The 24,097-nt window shown below is 39.0% G+C and overlaps 1 protein-coding gene across 1 annotated transcript in view; it reads left to right on the forward strand.

The window, feature by feature from the left end:
• LOC126185174 (spectrin beta chain, non-erythrocytic 2) overlaps positions 1–24,097 on the forward strand; it is a 315,568-nt gene that overhangs the window by 236,172 nt on the left and 55,299 nt on the right. The window contains exons 45-59 of the mRNA XM_049928020.1: positions 127–372; positions 1,532–1,795; positions 3,185–3,469; positions 3,645–3,901; positions 4,012–4,198; positions 7,391–7,591; positions 7,679–7,909; positions 9,898–10,272; positions 10,431–10,613; positions 10,894–11,084; positions 11,349–11,517; positions 16,787–16,906; positions 17,050–17,232; positions 21,516–21,638; positions 22,644–22,741. Of these exons, the coding sequence (XP_049783977.1) occupies positions 127–372; positions 1,532–1,795; positions 3,185–3,469; positions 3,645–3,901; positions 4,012–4,198; positions 7,391–7,591; positions 7,679–7,909; positions 9,898–10,272; positions 10,431–10,613; positions 10,894–11,084; positions 11,349–11,517; positions 16,787–16,906; positions 17,050–17,232; positions 21,516–21,638; positions 22,644–22,741 (3,113 nt within the window). The remainder of the gene's footprint in view (positions 1–126; positions 373–1,531; positions 1,796–3,184; positions 3,470–3,644; positions 3,902–4,011; positions 4,199–7,390; positions 7,592–7,678; positions 7,910–9,897; positions 10,273–10,430; positions 10,614–10,893; positions 11,085–11,348; positions 11,518–16,786; positions 16,907–17,049; positions 17,233–21,515; positions 21,639–22,643; positions 22,742–24,097) is intronic.

Below are 24,097 nucleotides of genomic sequence, written 5' to 3' on the forward strand. Positions count from 1 at the left end.
AGATAAAATACACACATGTAACTGTTACTCTACTCGAATGTATGCTGTGAGAGTCATTGCTTTTGTTTTCTTGAGTTGATAGTCATCCATTTAAATGACACTGATCTTATTTTATGAAATTTGCAGGCAGAAATAGATGGCCGTCAAGAAACATTCCGTGCTTTGAAAGAGAGTGGCATAGCATTGGGAGCAGATGTTGAGAATAGTTTAGCACACCTGGAAGAATTACGTCGGACTCTTGGAGCTGCTTGGGATGACAGACGTCAGAAACTGAACCAGGCACTTGAACTGCAGCAGTTCCGTGCTCAGGCTGATCAAGTGGACAGCTGGTTGGCCACGAAAGAGGCATTCCTAAACAATGACGACTTGGGGGTAAGAAAGTAGTATGTAATGAATTGAACATTTGAGGATTGTTATAAATTATGTAAAGATGTGGACTATGATAGGAATAAAGATGTGTCATTCATGAGTTCGAGGCACGAATAAACATGACACTGGATGGAGGTTGCAGGCTACAAAATAATTTGTTATAATTTTTGTGAAGATAATAGGTGGCAGTACTACATGGACCGGCTGTGGTTTGTTTTGAAGCTCTGAGTACATTCTTCCTCCCTGTCTCTCTTTGTAGGGCCATGTTACTTGACAGTCTTCTGTAAATTTTCTGCTTGACCCCATTCATTCCCTTTTGTTTGTATATATAATAAATTTTGAGTCATTACTTATACTGTTGCCTTGCTGATACAAAAATACAGGTATGCAGTTTGTCACATTACAGTTATGCTCTACAAACATAAATTACTTTTAAATTAATCATAAGGTATTTGTGATATAAACTGATTAAATATAAAATGAGTATTAATAGTAGACATCAGTCTAGTATAATATTTGAAAATTGTAGCAACAAAGAATTGAAAGTATCTTAGAAAATGAAAAGCAAACTGGAAGTTAGCTTTTAGACAGGAAAAAAAAATTATAGGTGTCATCACAGCAATATAGCTAAGACAAACATCTGGTAGTATTCCCAATAAAGAAAATAAAGTGTGATGTTTAATGAGTTGTGAATAATATATGTCAGTGGGAAGTGGGCAACCATCTAAACATTCTGTCATTGTCTTTACCAGCAAGTTGAAACTAATTCAAAGTACTCTGGAGTCCAATGAATTATGCAGCTGAGCACTCATACACTTTGTATTATATCCAGCCATAACATTAGGTTACACTCATGTTCGTAAGTCACACTTGATACAGCCTATTGGTTGTTATATTTGTTAGTGTTACACGTAACTTACATTATAGGTTGAACTATGAACATATAAGGGAAAAAGTGAAATGCATTTTTACAGTAGACTGTATTAGTTCTAACAAGATAGAATTATTATTCGATTATTGGTCCATCCAGTGGCTCAGGAAATGTGAAAATTCTTTAACGCCTAGAAACTTTTTATTTTCTGTATTTATTTATTTTTATTCTATATAACAAGGGGAACCCCAGTTTCCTTTTTGTGTGTATATAAACAATGTTCTCTTCCAGGATTCTCTGACCAGTGTAGAAGCTCTGTTGCGAAAACACGAAGCATTTGAAAAGACGCTAGCAGCACAAGCAGGCCGTGTTGAAGAACTAGAGCGGTTTGCACATGAACTAGTTGCTGAACACCACTATGATAGTGCAGGTGTTTCGCAACGTCTCGGCGCTGTGTGTACACGCTGGAATCGACTCAGGGAAAGCGCTGCAAACAGGCGATGCAGACTCCAGGAATCTCGACAACTGCAACAGTTTCTTCGCAATATGTATGAGGTAATATTAATAAATTCAGCATCTGAGTTGTTTCTGTTTAAATTTCCTTTCATATTTATTTCTTGATGTTCATACAACATTGGAAAATTCTATGTGGAATACAAACAATGGGTAACAGAAGGTAATCACTCAGGAGCAGAGGATGGATACATAAATAGTGACTGATACATATGAAGGAAATGGTGGAAATCAGAGGGACAAAATCAGGGGAATGAGGTGATGGATCCAAAAATTCATAATTTTAATCACTATGGCTATCCTGTTATTGAAGCACCTCTCATTGTTTTGATAAAATGTGTATCCTTTTGTAGTCTTAGGCCCACTCCTCTGTATTTTATATTTCACTTAGTACAGAAGACTTTTGAAGTTTTCACCAGTTGTTGTTTTTGTCTTCAAAATGTTGTCAGTAAGATACTATTTGTGATCCAAAAATCGTTGACCATAATCATTCCATCTGGTGAAGTGGACTTCATCTTTGTTGATTCAGGGCCACTGCCATGATTGCAGTATCATTTATATTGTGAAGTGATGAACACGTCTCTATAACAGTAACAAACTGGCAAAAAGTGTCATTTACATTCTTTGTAAAATGCTTCAAATATTGCACAGAACTCCCATTTTAATTTTTTCTGTTGGGTAACATCAACAGTTGTGATGAACATGTTGCCCCAACATTTCTCACAATTAATTGTCAATGTAAGATGTACTGTACTATTTCTTACAATATGCCTTTTAGTGTTATCTGTTTTGTTCACCATTACTCACATATCATCCAACCGGGCAGTTTCTCAATGTTTTCATATGTGATTATTGTATTGTGACATCCTTCAACTGGATTACATTCAAGAGAAGTTTGGATTCATTTGTCCATATTTAAAACATTGAAAATGAAGGAAATTTTAAATGAATTTGTGATAGCAAGTAAACCACTCAAAACATAAAATTTTATGATGGCGTGAAATTGAAGCCAATTCATTTGAACTTAATGCTGGCAATATGACCACTTAAAAGAGCAATATATATAAAACTTGAAATGCACTAATTGTTGCAGTCAGAACAATTGCAGTATTCATGTTTTAAATCTTCCGTTTGACAAAGGGTCACTGTATCTCTGTAAAATAATGACTTAAACATTTTGTTATGTCTGGTGCATATTCTATGCATTCTTTGAATAGTTTGTTAGGACACTAACTACCAAATGATCAGGACTACATGGTAATTTTTGCTTTAACCTTTTATTGCATTATAACACAGACAACAATCGAGCAAATTTTCTTAACACTTTATTTATCTGATCTTATACCATAACTGAGACAGATACTGATAGTGCTTTTAATGTGTGGGATCAAGACAAATTTTCCATAATATTTTTTTCACCTTCTTTCTCAGGTGGAAGGGTGGATCCATCAGAAAATGCAAACAGCTAGTGATGAAAACTACCGTGATCAGTCAAATCTTCAGAGCAAGATACAGAAACATGCAGCCTTTGAGTCTGAGCTCTCTGCAAATCGTGGTCGTGTAGCTGCTGTGTCTGACGAAGGAGAGACACTAATTGGTGCAGGGCACTTTGCAAGCATGGAGATTAGAACCAGACTTGATGAGTTAGATACTGCATGGAGGCAGCTGCAAGAAAAGTCACACCTCAAGAGGGAGAGACTGAATGATGCCTACCAGGTAATCTTCAAAAATTTCAAGTCTGATTACAAACTGCGTGACAGTTGGATCTTAGTCATGTATTGTTATTGTAATAAGTTGAAAAAATATCAGAAGGTAATTCCTTTTACCTTCATTTCCACTTTCCTCATATTTATACTAGTGCATTTTTAGAATACTTCTTTCTCTTTTACAGGCTTTATTGTTTGGCCGCACTTTAGATGAATTAGACACTTGGATGGATGAAGTTGAATTGCAGCTACAATCAGAGGACCATGGAAGAGACTTGGCAAGTGTCACTCATCTATTAAAGAGACATTCACTGTTAGAAAATGATGTGCATAGCCATGCTGAGACAGTGGAACAAGTGAAGGATCAGGCTGCTGCCTTTAAACGCTCCAACCATTTCATGTGTGATGAAATCCAAGAACATGCAACTGCTGTTATTAAGAGGTAAATTTTGCAAATTATTTGTTATAATATATTAGGGGCTATTATTCGGGTTTTGCTTTTGTTCTTATTTATGACAACGAAAATTAACAAGGAAATGTCATGATGTCTAGGTACCATTCCCTTCAAGAGCCAATGCAAATAAGGAGAGAGAATTTGGAAGATGCGTTACTCCTGCAGCAATTCCTAAGAGATACAGAAGATGAACTGCAATGGATAGCAGAAAAAGAGCCATTGGCTGCATCTACAGATTTGGGAAACAGTCTGATAGCAGTTCAAAGCCTTCAGAAAAAGCATCAGGTGAGACATTTGCAGTACTTAGGAATGATATGAAAGTTTTTTATTTTCTGCAAGTGCACTTACATAAAAGTGACATTTATATTCATTTTAATCCATGTTTCTGATGGCCTTTGCAATCTATTGAGACTCATATCAAACACCAGTTACGGATATTTGGCACAATTAAAGATAGCAACAGGGAAGATATGGCTCTACCTGAACAAGTTTTTGATTAGGCTAGTCCCCTGTTGGTTCTTCATTATCTTTAAAATGGTTATGGTTATATGAATTTGGTATAAAACGCCTATTGTGCTTCTTTACTGTAGTGTATTAGTTGTCTATTGTAATGCAAAGTAATTTTGAAATGTAGTCCTAAAATTTGAAAATAAAGTAAAATCCTTCTTTTCTTTAATTACAATGGCTTGGAACATTCTCTCAGTGTGTTCTTAGATTCTGGAGCACTACCAAATGCAGAATACATAGTATTTGCATCGAGGTGACAAAATTCATGGGATACCTCCTATATTGTGTTGGACCACCTTTTTCCCAGTGTAGTGCAGCAGCTCGATGTGGCATGGACTCAAAAACTCATTGCAAGTCCCCTATAGAAATATTGAGCCATGCTACATCTACAGCTGTCCATTACTGTGAAAGTGTTGCTTGTGCAGGATGTTTTGCACAAACTGATCTCTTGATTATGTCCGTAAATGTTCAATGGGGTTCATTTTGGGCAATTTGGGTAGCCAAATCATTCACTTGAATTGTCCATGTAAACACAGCCCACACCTTTAGGGAGCCACCTTCAGCTTGCTCAGTGCCTTGTTGAGAACATGCGTCCATGGCATCATGGGCTTTGCACCACACGTGAGCCCTATCATCAGCTCTTACCAACTGAAATCAGGTCTCATATGACCAGGCCACAGTTTTCCAGTCATCTAGGATTCATCTGATATATTTACGAGCCTAGGAGAGGCACTGCAGGCAGTGTCATGTTGTTAGCAAAGCCACACATGTCTGTTGTCTGCTGCTTATTTCACACTGTGTTGCCTGTTTGTTGACACTGATAGCTTTACGCAAACACCACTCTCTGTCGTTAAGTGAAGGTCTCAACCACTGTGTTGTCCATGGCTAGAGGTAATGCCTGAAATTTGATGTTCTTTGCACAATCTTGACAGTGTGAAGCAGCCGGCTACGGTGGCCGAGCGTTTCTAGGTGCTTCAGCACCGGAACCACGCGACCGCTATTCTCGCAGGTTTGAATCCTGCTTCAGGCATGGATGTGTGTGCTGTCCTTAGGTTAGCTAGGTTTAAGTAGTTCTAGGGGACTGATGACCTCAGATATTAAGTCCCATAGTGCTCACAGCCATTTGAACCAACAGCGTGGAGCTCAGAATATTGAATTTCCTAACAATGTCCAAAATTAAGTGACCCATGCATCTAGCTTCAACTACCATTCCACATTCAGAACCTGTTACTTCCCATTGTGCTGCCATAATCACATCAGAAACATTTTCACATGATTCACCCAAGTACAAATGACAAATTCAACAATGGACTGCCCTTTTATACAACAATGACAGAGAAAGTTGTTCGAATCTCTTATTTTCCAAAAACTAATGTAATTTATTCTGAAAAACTGTATGCAAAGTTGTATACATCAAGTAATCTCTAAAACCACATAGCATAAACTCTGTGACATGCCTCCTTGAGGAGGTTATTGAGGAGCCATTCGTAGGCAGACATGACTACTTTCAGGATCACAGTAAAATGACCACAGATGAATTTTCACTGTTTAGAAGAGAGGAAACTCATACAGGACCATATCTGAGATATTAAGACAATTTTGTAGTTTCTAGATTTTGAACCCTCCAGGAAATGTTTGTTATTTGCCTGGCCTGTGACCAGACATATCATATGACTTAAACATGAGTCGATACAGGTAATAGACTGAGTTCTACCCAAAAGAGAGTTACCATTAAGTCTTAACTAATTAGGCCAGCACAATATCCTTGGTATGGAGGAGAAGTATTGGCACATGTTAATTACATTGGCTTGAATACTTATTCACTCACAAACACAGATAAACATATTAAAAATCACATGTGAATATTCATATTTAAACTCAGTGGATGGCAACACCATAGTTACACTTTTAATTATATTGGCAGCATTATGTAGTGTTAACCAAATTGGATTATGGAGAATCAGGTGTGGACTTGTCAGGGTGGCTGTTTCAACCTTCTCATCCTGAATGTGCCCTTTCACTAGTTGGGACTCTTGTACAGAGTACAGCCATACTCCAGACCCACATCCAGCAGGCAGGGGGTGGGTGCTGAAGTTTGCTCCACTGAACTCTCGTTCCTTGGCTGTATGCTATCTGCTGTCAGGATCCTGACCCGATCTTTAGGCAGCATAGTGTGGCAAAGAGCGGAGCATTCTTTCTTGGCAGGCAGTGGCTTGTAACAAAGGCAGTGTAATCCAATACATGAACTGGAATCCAGCTGGCGGTGTCTGGTGACAAAAGTCACTAAATGGGCGGTGGACAATGGTATTCTTTTTTAACACTCAGCTCTATTTGTGTTAGGTGCAGAAATGTATGGCAAGTTATTCAATTGGACAATGCTGACTGATGTTGATGGCTGCACCAGCTTATGGGTATTGAGGGACAATGCTGCTCTAAACCACATGACAGTGGCCTGCTTCACAATGGTCACGGATTCATTGCCCTTCACTGGCAGGGTGCATATGTGTATGCACCCTGACGTAGTGTTCATGTGGATGCCACAGGTGTTACAGACACACTCTCATAATGCTGAAATGGCATACCGGATTTTGATAACACACCTGGTTGCTGAATGATGGCTGTAACAATGCATGGGGGCCAGAGAGGGTGGTTTAATGGTGAAACAGATGCTTGCAACAATCTATGGCTGTTGTGTTGTCATCAGATGATGACCTGCAAGAGGTGGCTTATGATGATACATAGCATAAACTTCCAACTCTAACTGATATGTTATGAATGGACCCAAAAATTCATGTAAATGTTGAACCCACATAAATGGCCAATCACAAATGCAAGAGGTATACATTTGATTACTGCTGCCAAATGAAGGAAAGTATTTTTGCTGTTGTGTGACTGTTAGATGATAGTTTCAGTTAAATCTGATCTTGGATAAATAGTTTAGAGTATTTTCATTTGTTTTTGTTTTTATAGGCACTGGAGGCTGAACTTGCAACAAGAGAGCCTGTTGTTGCCAGTCTTTCCAGTAGAGCACAACAAATGATTCGCAGTGGCCACTTTGCCTCAGCAAGAATAGAGAACTGCAGCTCAGAACTTGTTGAACGGTTTGCTCATTTGAGAGATTTGGCAAGTGTGAGAAGGCTGAGACTGTTGGATGCAGTTGAATCGCAAATGGTATATACTATTGCAGCAATCTGAATAACACTGTAAACCTAGAGTAGGAAAAGTACATTACCTGACATATTGTAACTTTGTTTTCAGTTTTATGCAGAGGCTAATGAGGCAGAAACATGGCTTAGAGAAAAGAAACCCTTTGCAACATCTACAGATTCTGGAAAAGATGAGGATTCAGTGCAGTCGCTGATGAAGAAGCTGGAAGGTCTTGAACGTGATCTTAAGTCATTTGAAAACAATATTATACGTCTTTCTAAATTAGCAAAAGGATTAGTAGAAAGGGGACACTTTGATAGTCAGAATATCAAGGAAAAACAAGTAAGTATTAGTGCCTTAAACCCCTCTTCTCTGGGGAGGGGTAGTTACATGTACGTGTGTGAATATTGCTGAGCCTAGACATTTTATTTCAGTAGCCCTAATTGTGTATATTGCATTTAATGCTGATTCTTTTCCCCATCTTCAGCAAGTACTTCTTTGCATCCTGTTGTACATTTATGTAACTGCATATGAACTGTGTGAAGTATTACTGTTGCCATTACATTAAATTTCTGGTTTGTAGGACAATTTCTCATATAGTAATAGGTTTTGTTAAATCCCCATCTGAGCTTCACTATTGATTCTTAAACATGTATAACAGTATTTTTTAGGGTTGTGTCGATCAGTAAAAATGGAACCCAACTAGGATCACTTTGTTCTCTCTCTCTCTCTCTCTTTCTCTTTCTTTCTCTTTCTCTTTCTTTCTCTTTCTCTCTCTCTCTTCCCCCCCCCCCCCCCCCCCACTTTCAATTGTCTGGTTTTTGAAAATAATGTCCAGAAAGGTACTACATGATGCTGGAATACACATAGCTTGATATCGTAGATTATGTACATGATGATACATGACTTATGAGAATTACAAAACCGTAAATGATTTTTTACTTCACTGAATCTGAGAGGTTTTCACACCACACTGAATTCTGAGCCTCTAAATGTCATGTTTTGAAATCGAAGGTTCTGCATATGTTCCTGGCGAATCCTGTCACCCTCCTCACCACCCCAGCTCTCCACAAAATATGTTTGCAAATCTAAGAAGCACTTAAGTTGGTGGTAGCCATAGTGACAAAGTTATCAATCAACCAAATCCTCCAGATATGTTCATAGGAAAATATGGCAGGTGAATTTTCAGGCAGGAAAACAATAGCAATAGTCATACTTTAACAAAAGCTCATGCATTCCTTGTCATGTGTGGCCAGGTATTGTCCCACAGAAATATGACATGTTGGGTTACCTGAAGATAGGCAGTGCCTTGGGCACTGCCCTCAGTATTTAAGACTCATGATCGTATGTTCTACTTAATGGCAACCCAAATCTTCACATTTGGCTTTGTCAACTTTGCTGCTCAACAATGCAAACTGGCTGAATGAGATCACCACAATAGCTTCCAGTACACCTGCAGACACCACTGTAAGATAACTGAAGCAAGATTCATATGAAAGCTTTATATTTTGTCACTCAGTGTGTCAGTTTTCTTTTTCTGTCCATTGCAGTCAGAGATGTGTGTAGGTTTCTGGACAACGGAAACTGATGCAATGGCATGCATTCAGTCCATCTCAGAGCAGTGTCAAACCATTGTCATAGACAATCCACAGTCATGCAGTGCTTCACTGTGAAGTTAATGCTGTAGATGGAATATTACAGTTCTTACAGCTACATAGGCAAGGTGCCTGACATCCTGTGCAGTAGTCACACTCCATGGCCTGTGTGTAACTCTCTACCACCGACTCAAAAGTGCATCATTGTCCTAGCAGTGTGTGTGAACTGAAAAGTAACAGTATGCCCTGGACATCAGTAATTCTCTACAACTGGAATTCCCTCACATTAAGATATTGCATCCTTCGATACTTGCAAAGCATTCTGACACTTACCTCTGTGTATACATTTGGACAACTCTTCAGTAACCAACTTGATGTAATGCTAACCTTTCTGGTCAGACAAAACAGGATGCTGCTGGTTTGGATTCATTTGGGCCATTTTTTTGTGGATTTCACATTTTCCACAATGTTTACTGTGTGAATACCCACTACAGAGACTAAAAGCACCCATCAGGAAGGTAAAGAGCCAATAAATGTAGATACAGAACAATAGAAATTGTATTATGATGCCCTATGTGCACATTTACTTACATTTGTTATAAAAATAAAAATTAGACACAAATGAAACTCTTGCTTGTGTAATGTTTTGGAGTATAACTGAATATATGTGTGTGATCTGCAAAGCCGAACCAGAGTGCACTAATAATTTTCTTCTTCTTCCTCTTGTTTATATAGGCCGAGATTGAAGCACAGTTCAAAGAGCTCCAACAATTATGTGAGCAGCGTATGATGCGATTACAAGAGTCGCAGAAGTTTTTCAGATTTCTTCGTGAAGCTGATGAGGTTTCAGAATGGATAGGTGACCAGACAGTTCTGGCTGCATCTGAGGATTATGGTCGTGATGTGGAACACGTTGAACTACTTATTCAGACGTTTGAATCCTTCCTTTCTGGATTAGCTGCCAGTGAAAATCGTGTTATTTCCTGCTTAGATACTGGCAGAGCTCTTATCGCTGAGGAAAATGCAGAGGCAGAACGTATCCGTGTTAAACTTGATGACACCCAGCAGCAGTGGGAAGACTTAAAGGAGCTGGCCCATGCACGTCAGGAGGTAATTGTTATTATTTAATTATCTTTAAATTAATAAGACAACTACAGTAAATGTGGTCACTTTAAAAATTGCATGACAAATTAACAACAGTATCTCATGTTCATTATTAGTACTGGTCTTTATGTTAAAATAATGGAAAATTAATTTTATTTTCTTAGGCCTTAGCTGGAGCAAAGCAAGTACATGTTTTTGATCGTACTGCTGATGAAACTATTGCATGGATCCAAGAAAAGGAAGCAAATTTATCAACAGAAAGCTATGGGCAAGATCTTGAAACCATCCAGGTTCTGGTTCGCAAGCATCAGGGATTTGAGACGGATTTGGCAGCTGTGAAAGAGCAGGTATATATATATCTCTCTCTCTTCTTTACTCCCCTTCCTTACTCCTCTCTCAGCCATTGGCCATTCTCTGTTCTCTCACTCACATATTCAATCTAGCCATTAATTCTTTAATCTTTTTGTGCCGCCCCCCCCCCCCCCCCCCCCACTTCTTCCTCTTTTGTCCCTTCCTTATTACTCTCTCCTTCTTTCTGTCCATCAATATGCCTATCATTAGTACCTGCTGCTGATGATTATTATTATTTCTATCTTAGGTATGCCATATTTGTGCTAATATTTCTAGGTTGAAATGGTGGGCGAGGAAGCTAGCAGACTTGCAGATTTGTTCCCTGATGCCAGGGATCACATTGAAGTGAAACATGAAGATACCTTAGAGGCATGGAATGACTTGCTGGAAAAGGCTGCTCAGAGGAAGGACAAATTGCACCAGGCAGCAGAACTTCAGGCTTACTTTGATGAATATCGAGATCTAATGTAACTATATTTGAGATTTTCTATAATATTTAGATTTACATAGTACTGAATATAGGGGAAGCTTTACTATATTCAGGGCAGTTTTAGGCAACATTCAGTTGTATATACAGAAGCGTTCATTCAATTTTTGATTGTATAATATTAAAAATTTTAAGATTAGTTTAGTGTAATACATCATGATGTCCTAGGTAACAAACTTAATAATTTTATTAAAAATTATAAAAGAGTATAACACACTGTTAATGCATTTAATTTTGTTTTTAGGGCATGGATTAATGAGATGATTGCTAAGCTTACAGCTCCAGAACTGGCTCAAGATGTTGCAGGTGCTGAAGCCCTCATTAACAGGCATGAGGAGTACAATCAAGAAATACTTGCACGGACTGATTCTTTCACAAATTTCTACGATAAAGGGGATGATCTGATAAGGAAGGTAAAGCAGCAGTCTCTCTCCCCCACTCTCCATCCCCCTACCCTCCTCCGTCTTTCCCCTCTCCCCCCTGCCGTGTGTGTGTGTGTGTGTGTGTGTGTGTGTGTGTGTGTGTGTGTGTGTGTGTGTCATGCGGCCAGCACACAGAGTACCCAGATGGAGTGCTTGGAGTGTAGAGGAAGTTTATGGACATTATATTTCAAAATAGTGTATTCCCTTCAAAGGGAAAGACCTAAGAAACTCAAGACTTTCAAGGGCACAACTACTGTGTGTTTGTATCTGTTGGATTTGTCTAGTGATATTCAACATACTGATCTTGTTATTGGAATTATCAATTTTGCTAATATAGTGCAGACATCAATTATAATAAGACCGAATAATTCAAAAAACGTGATTTGTATAGCCAGCCTGGGAAACATAATTGTTCGTTCCCAATGATTTTAGAAGCAGCAAAAATTTAATACATTGTCAATGGTTTTTTTAATGTTTACTGCTTTTAGGTGGTGAAATAAATCAATGGTAACAAGTGAAAATTTTTGCCAGATCAGGACTCGAACCACCTGCTACCATTGATTCATTTCAGTGCACAAATGTGGCTAACATCATTAAAATTGTTGGCAATGTATTTGCATGGCCACTGGATCAAGTAAGGTGTCTGTTGAAACTGGCAGATTAAAACTGTGTGCCAGATTGAGACTCGAACTCGGGACCTTCGCCTTTCACGGGCAATTGCTCTACCAACTGAGCTACCCAAGCACGACTCACGCCCCGTCCTCACAGCTTTACTTTCACCAGTACCCTGTCTCCTACAGTCCAAACTTTACAGAAGCTCTCCTGTGAACCTTGCAGAACTAGCACTCCTGAAAGAAAGGATATTGCGAAGACGTCACTGTTGTAAAACTTTTAATTGGCCCTCTAATATGGTTGGCTAGTCAGACATCAATAGTCTGTGATAAATAGAAGCACCTATCCCCATGCTAAACCAGTCGTGCCCTGAGGAAGGCCATTGCAATTCGGCCGAAATGTCGGTTATAGTTTATTATTATTGTTGTTAGTTTTTAGCAATGATGTGGCATAATACCCAGAAGAATTTTAATCACTATGACACCACCACAGAAGCCTACGTTCTTATATCAGTGACCTGTACGGGCAGGAAATCTACCAAAACATATGAAAACTGGAGCTGCTGAGGAAGAAGAAGGTGAAACTACTGAATGATTTGGCGTTCCTTAAAAGGGCCGAGATCTTCATGTCATTCCGAAATTCATCAGGGTATGACCACAAATCGATATGAGAAGAGCAAGAACCAGCCATGCATTATTAAGGGAGAGGATACAACACCTCTGGAGCTTCATAGACTACAACAACAGGTAACTGTACAGCATGCATTTATAGCTGTCAACTGTGTTATCAACGAAGGACTGGGATAACATCAACCGAATAACGCACACAGGCTTGCACGGAGGAGGACCTGGTCAGCAGTCGACAGAAAAAAAAATTTGAGGAGCTAACGGGAAACAAGTCTGGATACAGCTCGTACTGTGGTTAACATATCGACACAGACCATCAGTGAGGCAGCGACATCAGTTCTGTCCAAAGGATTAAACTTCGCAGTTATGCCCACAAAGATTCCCACAGAAGAGATTATTCAATCTGTGGAGGCGTCACTCCACCAAGTACCACATGTCGAAGCAGAAAAGATAAGGCAGGAAACTGTAAGATTTTACAAACAGCAAAACCAGCCAGAGCCAATATCACATGTGAAGAAAGACTGACCATAAAGGAGCTCAGGAATAACAAGGATATTGTAGTCCTATATGCGGACAAAGGAAACACTACGGTCCTGATGGACACTTCTGAATATGAGAAGAAGATGGATGAACTGCTAAGCGATCCCATTTACAGAGAACTAAGGAGTGACCCGACGGCGAGGATAGGCAGAAATACGAAGGCCCTCGTAAAGACTCGAGAATTGATCCTGACACAGCCAAGAGACTAATCACCAAGGCGCCTAAGTACCTAACCTCCATAAGGAGGGTTATCCGCTGAAGCCCATAGTGAACAGAATAGATTCACCTACGTATTACGTTGCGAAACATCTGGCACCTAAGTTACACTGTCTTGTGGGACAAACAGACTCCTACGTGAAAGACTCTTCACACTTCATACAACTGATTAGGGAATAGCGAATAATGCCCTCAGACATTACAGTCAGTTTTGACATCAAGTCTCTCTTCACTAATGTACCTATTGAGGAGACTATGCGCATTTTACAGGATCGTATCCCACCAGATATCTGCAATCTGGTGCGCTTATGCCTGTCGTCTATGTATTTCACCTGATGGGGAAAATATTACGAACAGTTAGATGGAGTGGCAATGGGTACCCCGCTCTCCCCTGTAGCTGTGGACATCTTCATGGAAGCCTCTGAGCAAATGGTCCTAGCTTCTGCTCCGTTACATTCCAGTTGTTGGCTACAATATGTGGACGACACATTCGTTACCTGGCCTCACGGTGAAGCGGAATTTGGAAACTTCCTCCAGCACTTAAATAGCCTGCACAAAAATATAAAGTTCACACATGAGACTGAAAACAATGATACCTTGCCATTTCTGGATGTGGAAGTAAACAGAGCTGCCGTTGGTAAACTGGGACACAAAGTGTACCGAAAACCAATGCACACAAATTGGTACCTGCACGTGGAGAGCCACCACCACCCAGCTCAAAAGTATTCTTTTCTGCATACATTAACTGCCCGAGCCTACCGGATAAGTGATGAAAATAACATCAAAGAAGAATTAAAGGAGCTACAACACATGTGTCGTCCACATATTGTAGCCAACGGCTATGGTGACATCATAAGAAAGGTAGCTAAAACCAAAGGGAGCAGAACAGGTGAAGAAGGCAAAGAAGAGAAGCTTCCACTGGTACACTTACCATATGTAAAAGGCGTCAGTGAACGGCTAGGCAACGTCCTCTGCCAATGAGGTTTCAAACAGATTTTTCGAAGCAGTCACAGGATTCATGAAATGATAGGTTCCACCTAGGATATAGTCAACAATCTTAACACTGCAGGTGTTTCTGAACTACGGTGTGAGTGCGGAGCTGCCTACGTAGGAGAAACAGGGAGACCTGTCAGCTTATAAGTAGCAGAACACGAACGCTATGTACGATTACAACAGCATAACAAATCGGCGATGGCGGAACACCACCGTGACTGTGGACAACCTATCAGGTTCCAGGAAGCCTGAGTACTGGTGAAAGAATTGTGGATGCGAGAATGCAAAATATGGGAGGCGATCGAAATTATTAAGCTGCCTGACAACATCAACAGAGAAGATGGCCACAAACTCCCGGCATCCTGGCTGCCGGTCATCCCAGCCCAGCAGGCTGCAATCGATCGCGGGGCAGACGCTACACGGGACATGGATGTATCTGCACAAACAGCTGCAGAGCAACTGTCAGTCCACTTCCGTGCACACCAGGAGGAAAACTTGCCGACCAGAAGCCGAATGCTGATTGGTGGACATCCACAAATAGCCTCTTTCCTTCCATCTTCCCTTACGTCATGTCTAGCCCATCATATTAGAGGGTGTGACGTATAATTTTTTATATATATATATATATATATATATATTTTCAGTGCCTACAGTGTCACGTCTTTCAGTTTCACACACATTTTTATTTTTAAAGAGGCTCACTTAAAACTATTTCCATGGGTTCGCCCCTCAAATTTCTCCCTCATATCACAAAATTGTCATCTGATGTAGTAAAAACTGAAAAAATAAATTCCTTTTAAAGCACAGTTTCGTATATAATTTATATTCAAAACCTTACACCTGTCACACAGAACAAATCCTACATCGAGAATACTTTACACAAGTTTAAGGGAAGAAATGCTTCCAATAATTATTACAGTATTTAAAGAACATCAAAATATAAACAGGCTGAAATGAACAAACAGTACACGAGACTATGTTAATCAATTCAACTGTAGAAAGCTAAGGAGCATATTATTAGCAAAATGAGAAATACGCAAAAGTGAAATGCCAAAATGAGCACTTCTCAATTGGGAGTAAATCAAAACAATGACAATGGCTGAAAGAGAGCACAATAACATGAGCCATAAACGGGTAAGAGCTAAGCAAATAAGAGAGTAGGCAAAAATGAGATGCCAACAAAATGAGAGCTGGCCGAACTCCGTCGGCACTTATATACTGTTGCGCTCGTGGCGGCACCTCGCAGCCCATACACAACACGCGCGCCTGCGATCACAATGCACTCTTAGCGCTCGTGGCGGCGTCTAGTGGCCCATATGCAAGTTGTGCGATTTCTGTCGCAGGTTGACCCTTAATCTATGATGTTACAAGGGCCAATTAAAAGTTTTACAACAGTGACGCAGACATCGATAGTCTGTAATAAAAAGAAGCACCTATTCCCATGCAAAACCAGTTGTGCCCTGAAGAAGGCCGTTGCAATTCGGCTGAAACGTCGGTTTTAGTTTATTATTGTTGTTAGTTTCTAGCAATGACGCGGCATAATATACAGAAGATTTTTATCACTATGAACACAGTATATCCCAGCCAATCCTCTAATCTCTTTAACATCAATTGCATCATCTGCTGCAATTGTCCACATACAAATAGTAATCTGTTGGCCTCCTTATCATGGATGTTATGCTGTTGATGATGACACTTCAGCATGAAAATGGTCTAATAATACTAACCCAGTTTGGTGCCCAAAAAATGCTGAAACGAGGTTACTATAAAGATACGAAACATCAACAGAAGCTCCATTGTTGGAGTTGTCCAAGGTTATTGTGCCTGCTGTTGGTATAGTAACCTTTCTTAAGTTTGGCTAAGACTCATGATGTGTGTTGCATGCATAGAAAAGGGAGATGAGATGAATGTACCTGTTTGATATAATTTTAAGAATAAGGTAATTGCTTAGCCATGTAGGCACCACCTATCTAAATCATTTTCCTACTTTTTGTATCTGGCGTCACAGATGTTCAAGTTCATTATGCCATTTCTGTAGCCTCTGAATTTTTACCAAGTTTCCTTCATTTGTGTGCCACTCCAATCATCTCTGCAGCATCTGCTGTTGTCCTGATCCATTCTTCTTACTACGCTTGATAGCCTTGCACTTTTCCTATGTTTAGACACAAACTGACTACACTGTTATATGTGGAGGTGCAAAGAAACTACCTCTTTTGGCTATAAGTAATCACTGATTCTTTTGTACTTCATTAAACTGTTGGAAACTTTTTCAGGGACATTTCTTGGCCAATGAAATTGAAGAAAAAATAAATGTTCTGAAACAGCGAGAAAGGTTATTGCACGAAACCTGGAGGGAACGACACAATCTTTACAAACTTAATCTTGATACGCAGGTAAGTACTTCAGACTATAAGTTTACACTTTAAAAATCTCCTCATGTCATAAATATTTGTGAAAGTATACCAGTTGCTTCATAAAAACTATTAATTCTAATAATGCAAGTATTTAATCAGTTACTTTTTCACCATTCAATTAGCAATTCAAAAGAGAAGCTGATCAACTGGAATCATGGATAGTATCTCGTGAACCAATTTTGCTTGATGGGAAGCTTGGTGATACTATTGCTCAAGTAGAAGATCTAATTCGAAAACACGATGATTTTGAGAAGACAATTGAAGCTCAAGAAGACAAATTCAATGCACTGCATCGCAGAACACTGGTGAGTGATCTGGTCAAGCTCCAAGTTGAGAAAACTGCATTTATGTCACATCAGACATTAGTTTCAATTTTGACGTGGCTGATGCATGAAAGTTTACCTTTTTTAGTCTTAGCTGAGGGCAGGAACTGGACACTGGTAACTGCTGTAATTATCACCAGTGGATTGTTGTGAGACATGTGGCAAAAAAGTAAGTTTTGTCACTTTCAAAACTTGCTATCTTCTCATCTCACTTTTGTGAAGGAAACAGCAATATCTAGAGCCATATTTCAGTTATTCCAAGGGTTATATCCACCACCATCATTTTCAAGTTTGTTTTTGCCACAACATTGACATCCTGTAAATTTTATGTGCTTGATCTTGTCACTTGTTAGTACAAAGTTAGTACAAGTCTGTAAGTCTTGCCACTTGACCAACTCAAGCCCCTACACTCAAAATAAAAAAAATCTGCTGAGTCATAAAGTACCATCAGTTTCCATCTGTGTTACTTACAACATGATTGGTAGACCTGAAACACATCTCTGTGTGTCTCCATAATTATGTGCCAAACGTGCTTCAGTTACTTACCCTGGATATTTCATAATGAAGTACTGTCACAGTTCTTTGTTACCAAGTGAGTAAAATGTTGATACACATTTGCACAGTGTATCAGTTGATTTGTTGATGACTTGAGTGCAGAAGACAAATTGTAGAAAAAGTTTGTTATCTAATAAGCATTTTTGCAAGAAATCATGTTAAAGTTTCATATTACATACGGTAAATTGATTGATTCTTTAATTGTCCCACAGACCAGTTAAGTACGTAATTGTACAGTCATAGGATAATGGGCTGTTTCACTGAGTGAGCAATCTGTAAGTTTGTCAGATCAGTTGTTTCAAATTATCAACAGTGTATCTTGAAAACTAAATCACAACTCACAAAAAAAGACTAAACTACAGATCTTTCAGCCATTCTCCCATCGAAAGTGACGCTATAAAAAGTGGCTTACTGGCACTCGGACATGTATTTCGTGCTTGTCTTGAGCTATTTTCTTAACCATTAGGCTGTCTCAGTATGCATGGTAGAATGTCCTATTAAACATTACTAAATGCCTTCTCTGAAAACTATATAGAACAGATAGTTAAGAACCCCACTCATAATGGAAATGTATTGGATCTAATGGCAACAAATAGACTGGAACTGGACAAGTGTGTGTGTGTGTGTGTGTGTGTGTGTGTGTGTGTGTGTGTGTGTGTGTGTGTGTGTGTGTGTGTGAGAGAGAGAGAGAGAGAGAGAGAGAGAGAGAGAGAGAGAGAGAGAGAGAGAGAGAGAGAGAGAGAGAGAGAGAGAGAGAGTAAACTAGATTTTAAAAATCAGTAGTGTTGTACCTCCGTGAGGAACTTGAAACTTTCAGCACAGGGCAGGTGCATGTAGAGGAACTATGGCTTAAGTTGAAAACAAAGTTAACAATGCACTGGTTTGATATGTACCCCGTAGGGCAGTTCATAATGGGGGGGAACCTCCATTGTATACAGTCACTGTGAAAAAACTTCTAAGGAAACAGAGATTACTGCACAACAGGTGTAAAACAAAGTGTAGGGCTATAGATAGAGAGATGCTGAATGAAACGTGTTTGGCTGTCAAGAGAGGAGTGCATGATGCCTTCAGTGACTACCATAACAGAATATTGTCAAATGATATTTCACAAAAGCCAAAGAAATTTTGGTTTTATGTAAAGGCAGTTAGTAGCACCAACTTTAGTGTCAGGTCCCTAGCAAATGAGACAGGAACTGAAGTTGATGGTAGCAAAGCAAAATCTGAAATGCTTAACTCCATCTTCAAATGTTCCTTTGTAAAGGAAACCCCAGGAGAAATGCCCCAGTTTAACCCTCATACCACTGAAAAGGTGAATGAGGTAAGTATTTGTGTCAATGGTACTAAGTAACAGCTGAAGTCATTGAAATTGAACAAAGCTCCAGGGGCCGATGGAATCCCTGTCAATTCTATACTGAATTTGCCGCTGAGTTAGTGCCACTGCTAACCATAGTCGATCATAGATCACTTGAACAAAAAAGTTCTTGGAAAAAAGTATAGGTCACATCAGTCTACAAGAAGGGTAGTAGATGTGATCCACAAAATTACTGTCCACTACCCTTGATATCGATTTGTTATAGAATCTAAGAACATATTCTGAGCTCAAATACAGTGAAGTATCTTGAACAGAGTGACCTTTTCAATGCCAACTAGCATGGATTCTGAAAACATTGATCATATGAAACCGAACTCGCACTTTTCTCATATGACGTACTGAAGGCTTTGGGTCAAGGCAGTCAGGTAGATGCACTATTTCTTGATTTCCAAAAAGAATTTGACTCAGTACCACACTCAGCACAGGGCAGGTGCATGTAGAGGAACTATTGTCAAAAGTTTAGTTATGTAGGCTATCAAGCGAAACTTGTGACTGGGTTGAGGACCTTCTGGTAGGGAGGACACAGTATGTTGTCTTGGAAGGTGAGTCATCATCAGATGTAAAACTAACTTCAGGTATGCCCTAGTGAAGTGTGTTGTATATTAATGACCTTGCGGACAATATTAATAGTAATAATAGTAACGATAGTAACATCAGGCCTTTGCAAATAATGCAGTTACCTATAATGAAGTACTATCTGAAACCAGCTGCATAAATATTCAGTGAGATCTTGATAAGATTTCAAAGTGGTGCAAAGATTGGGAATCTGCAGAAATGTAAAATTGTGCATTCCAGAAAACCAAGAAATAACAATGAGTGGCTGTTGGAATTGGCCAACTCATACAAATACCTGGGTGTAACACTTTGTAGGGATATGTAATGGAATGATCACATGGACTCACTTGTGATTAAAGCAGGTGGTAGACTTTGGTTTATTGGTAGACTACTGGGGAGGTGCACTCAGTCTGCAAAGGGGATTGCTTACAAACCACTTGTGCAACTGGTTCTAGAATATTGTCAAGTGTATCGGACCCATACCAAATAGAACTAACAAGATGTTGAATGTATACAGAGAAGGGCATCACAATTGGTTACAGGTTTGTTTGCTCCATGGGAGTGTGTCGCAGAGATACTGAAGAAACTGAACTGGCAGACTCTTGAAGATAGATGTAAACTATCATGGGAAAGTATATTAACAAAGCTTGAAGAACTGGCTTTAAATGATCATTCTAGGGATATACTACAATTTCCTACATATTACTCACATAGGTATCATGAGGATGAGATTAGAATAATTACTGCACACACAGAGGCATTCAATCAATCACTCTTCACATGCTACATATGTGAATGAAATGGGAAGAAACCCTAATAACTGGTACAGTGGGACATACCATCTGCCATGGACCTCATTTTGGTTTGCAGAGTGTAGATGTAGATGTCTTTAATTCTAACTCAGACCTTCCTTATCACAGATATTTCCCCATTACATACTCATTTCTTCTCTTCCATTCCAGGGGTACTATTTCCACATTCCCTATGGAAGAATCTCTTCCAGTGGCGAGCACACAAATTTCACAGACAGCCTATTGAAAGAAAACTGCCTGAAAAAACATGAATCCAGGTTCAAATCATTGTTCAATAACCATTATTTACCTGTTACGGATGATCATGTAGTGCATACTCCCAAAGGAGAGACAAATTTTGGTCCAACACAAGATCTGTGTTTTATATCTTCTGGTAGTGAAACTATATTCTGATGCATATGCAAATAAAGATATCTATGTTATCAGCTCCTAACAGTATTACTGTGTTCCATATCACCTCATATTTCCCCATAGAGCAAATAACTTTTTATATTTACCTCTCCTGCCAGCACATATGAGATCAGTTAACCCCATGGAGGAGGTCAATTTTCTTAGCTGCTTTCATGTAGCTATCACAGCCAGAACATACATGTGCACTCGGTCCACACCAACAGGTGTTGTCTCATATACTAAGAAGCTCAGCTATATACATGCAGCTTTCAGAGTCTGTTTGATGTTAAATATTGTTTCACAAAATTCTAGAGACTCATATTTTTGGTTGTTAACAAAAAGAGTTATCCAAAAGAGTGTTGTATTGTGTTCCAATTGTTGAAATGTAAATGTCTCTAACTTGTGTAATATGCCCTATGGTTCATAGTATACTGAAACATTCAGCGTTAGCGACAATGTAACAAGTAAAAAATTTATTTATTTATTTATTTATTTATTTATTTTTTGCCAGTATATTTCTTTATCATTTCATGCTGCTGATATTTCTGTCCATGAGATTCAACTAATAATTTCCTTTACAGCTGGAAGAAGAATTCCAAAAGCAACAAGAGAAAGAACAAGCTGCTCGCATGGCTGAGAGGGAACGCATTGAAAGAGAACGGCTGGAAGCTCGTAAGAGGAGAGAGGTTCAACGTATCACTGATGTAAGTTCCACAAGCTAGAAAAGAATGTGCTGCCTTACTTTGGCGCTTGCGAATCTTTGCCCGTGAGACATCTGACACAGTTTCAGGTGACATACATTGTAAGGGATCAACATACTCCTTTGATGGAAGACACTATGCTTCTGATTACCTGTTAACAAATGCGCTGTCATGTAATGAAAGATACCAACACATGTTATTGCAAATTCATTAAGTAAACAGCCACAGCCGGTTATTAATCTCTGTCCGGTCATGTAGTCTGACTTCTCAATTGGATTTTGTTGTTTTCTAAAGTCATAGGGTAATGATAAATCTTTCTTACAGTAAAACATCTCTAAAAGACACACACAGACATTAACTATTAAGTAGACTATTTTGCAAGGTCTAACATTTTAATATGTTTCTATGGCAATTAGGTCCTTTTAAAATGAAATGTGAATCTGAAACAGTTTTTCTTGCTCTGAAACAGTGATCAGTACCTGTCTCAACACTTTCTGCAAGTTAATATGCTGTAATAGCCCCCTTTCCACATTGTATCACCTGTCTGTGAGAATGGTTTGCAAAAAGGCAAAAGTAATGTTCTAGATATTCACACTGACTGATAAAGTTAAGGCAGCAATATATGGTGTAATCTAGTTTCTATAGAAGCCACAACTGTATCAACTTTGGCTTTGTTCCAAGTTTCTTTAGTGGACTTCCTCCTTCCATCACATATTGCTATCCTTCTGGATCCCATTTCTTTTGTTCAACTGAATGGAAAAGTTAGTGGGTCTCATTGTGAGTTATTTGTTTAGTGTGAAGTTCTGTCAGGTATTTGGCTTTCTACCTGAGACTTAATCTTTCGAGAAAAATGTTTAATACAGTTTCTATTAAATGTTTTATTTTGACTCTGATTGTAGTATTAGATAGTACAGGTTTCTTATAAAGCCATTTTTTTGCTGCAATCCTGTATGCTTTATAAAGTGCAATTTCCAGGAAAGTCATGTTCGTATATTTTAATATTTTTAGGAAAGGCGAAAGGAAGATGAGAGGAGACGTACTCAGGAGTTAAGACCTTTGAGGGATGAAATGAGTGGAATATCCAACCAGATGGATCACACATCAAGGTAAATTCTGTTAAAGACCCATAGAAATAATACAGTTTTCAGTTTATAGATAGCTCTCTTTCTGTATAATATGGGGGCTTGCTGGAAAGTAATCTCTCTGAACTTTTTATGTGAAGACTCTTACAGCTTTTTAAATGTAACAAATGTTATTGACATTGTAAATCTTCATTCTTCGTGTCTACATATTAGCAGCCTTCTGCCCCTAAAGGGCTCCGAATTGTAGCATGTAACATAGTGGTGTGTAACATAACTATGTCAATGTGTGAAAGACAGCATGCTGTAACAGTGTTTCAAATTTCAATAGTATGCCCACACATGGGGGCACCCTCTCTGCCAGCATGACAATGCCAGACCACACAAGAGCACCGTGACATCTGCAACAATCGGACGCCTTGGGTTCACTGTCGTCGATCATCCTCCAAACAGTCCCGACTAGGTCCTATCTGATTTTCATCTGTTTCCAAAACTTGATAGTGATCAAGCAATGCAAACTGAGGCGAGGTTGTCTCTTTATCAACAAAGTCGAACATTCTACAGTGATGGCATCAAGAAACTGGTCTCTGGTTGGGAGAAATGTGTGTATTTGTCACCAGGATGACTATGTTGAGAAATAAATATGTACACATGAAGAATGAAGATGTAGAATGTTAATAACATTTGTTCTATTTAAAAAGCTTCAAGAGTTTTCACACAAAAAATAGAGGCATTACTTTTCAGCGCGTCCTCGTAAATGATATCTGGATGTAATTGAACTACCTTTTCAATTCTCTTACTTCACCCTGGTTGCAGTCGTTTCTCAAACTTCCTGATAATGCCATCAAAATTGTCAAATACACCATTATAGCACCTAACAATTAATGTTTACTTGACACACAGTGAGTGTATTTGTTATGCGCTGGAATGGTTTTATTGTGTTTGCTATTTTACATTCCATTTGTGCTTTGGCTTCCATTCCTCCATAATAGGTCGCTTCTCCATAACAGTCATAATATGCTAACAACGGATCCAGAATCCAGAACTTCCTACACTCACTGATAATTTTTCACCTGTGTGGTATTTGCTTATGCACACTCTAATATTTTAAAATTGCAATATGAAGGGTATGTGTATGATGAAGTGAAATTAGTTCCACAAATTAGCTGCATGACCGTAGACTATAGACTATACATGATATGCGACTTTGAGAATTTGGTATAGTGTGAAACCCAGACATGTTGCAGTCAAAACCTTTAAATGTCCTCACATCCTGCCATACATTCACAGAGAATCTATTTCCAAGCAGTTTGTAGGCAGCTCTGCAAAGCATCAACAGTTGTTGCTGGAGGCCCATGGCAAACAAGTTGCTGCCCAACTATA

Source organism: Schistocerca cancellata, chromosome 4 (genome assembly GCF_023864275.1).
Source record: "Schistocerca cancellata isolate TAMUIC-IGC-003103 chromosome 4, iqSchCanc2.1, whole genome shotgun sequence".
NCBI lineage: Eukaryota > Metazoa > Arthropoda > Insecta > Orthoptera > Acrididae > Schistocerca > Schistocerca cancellata.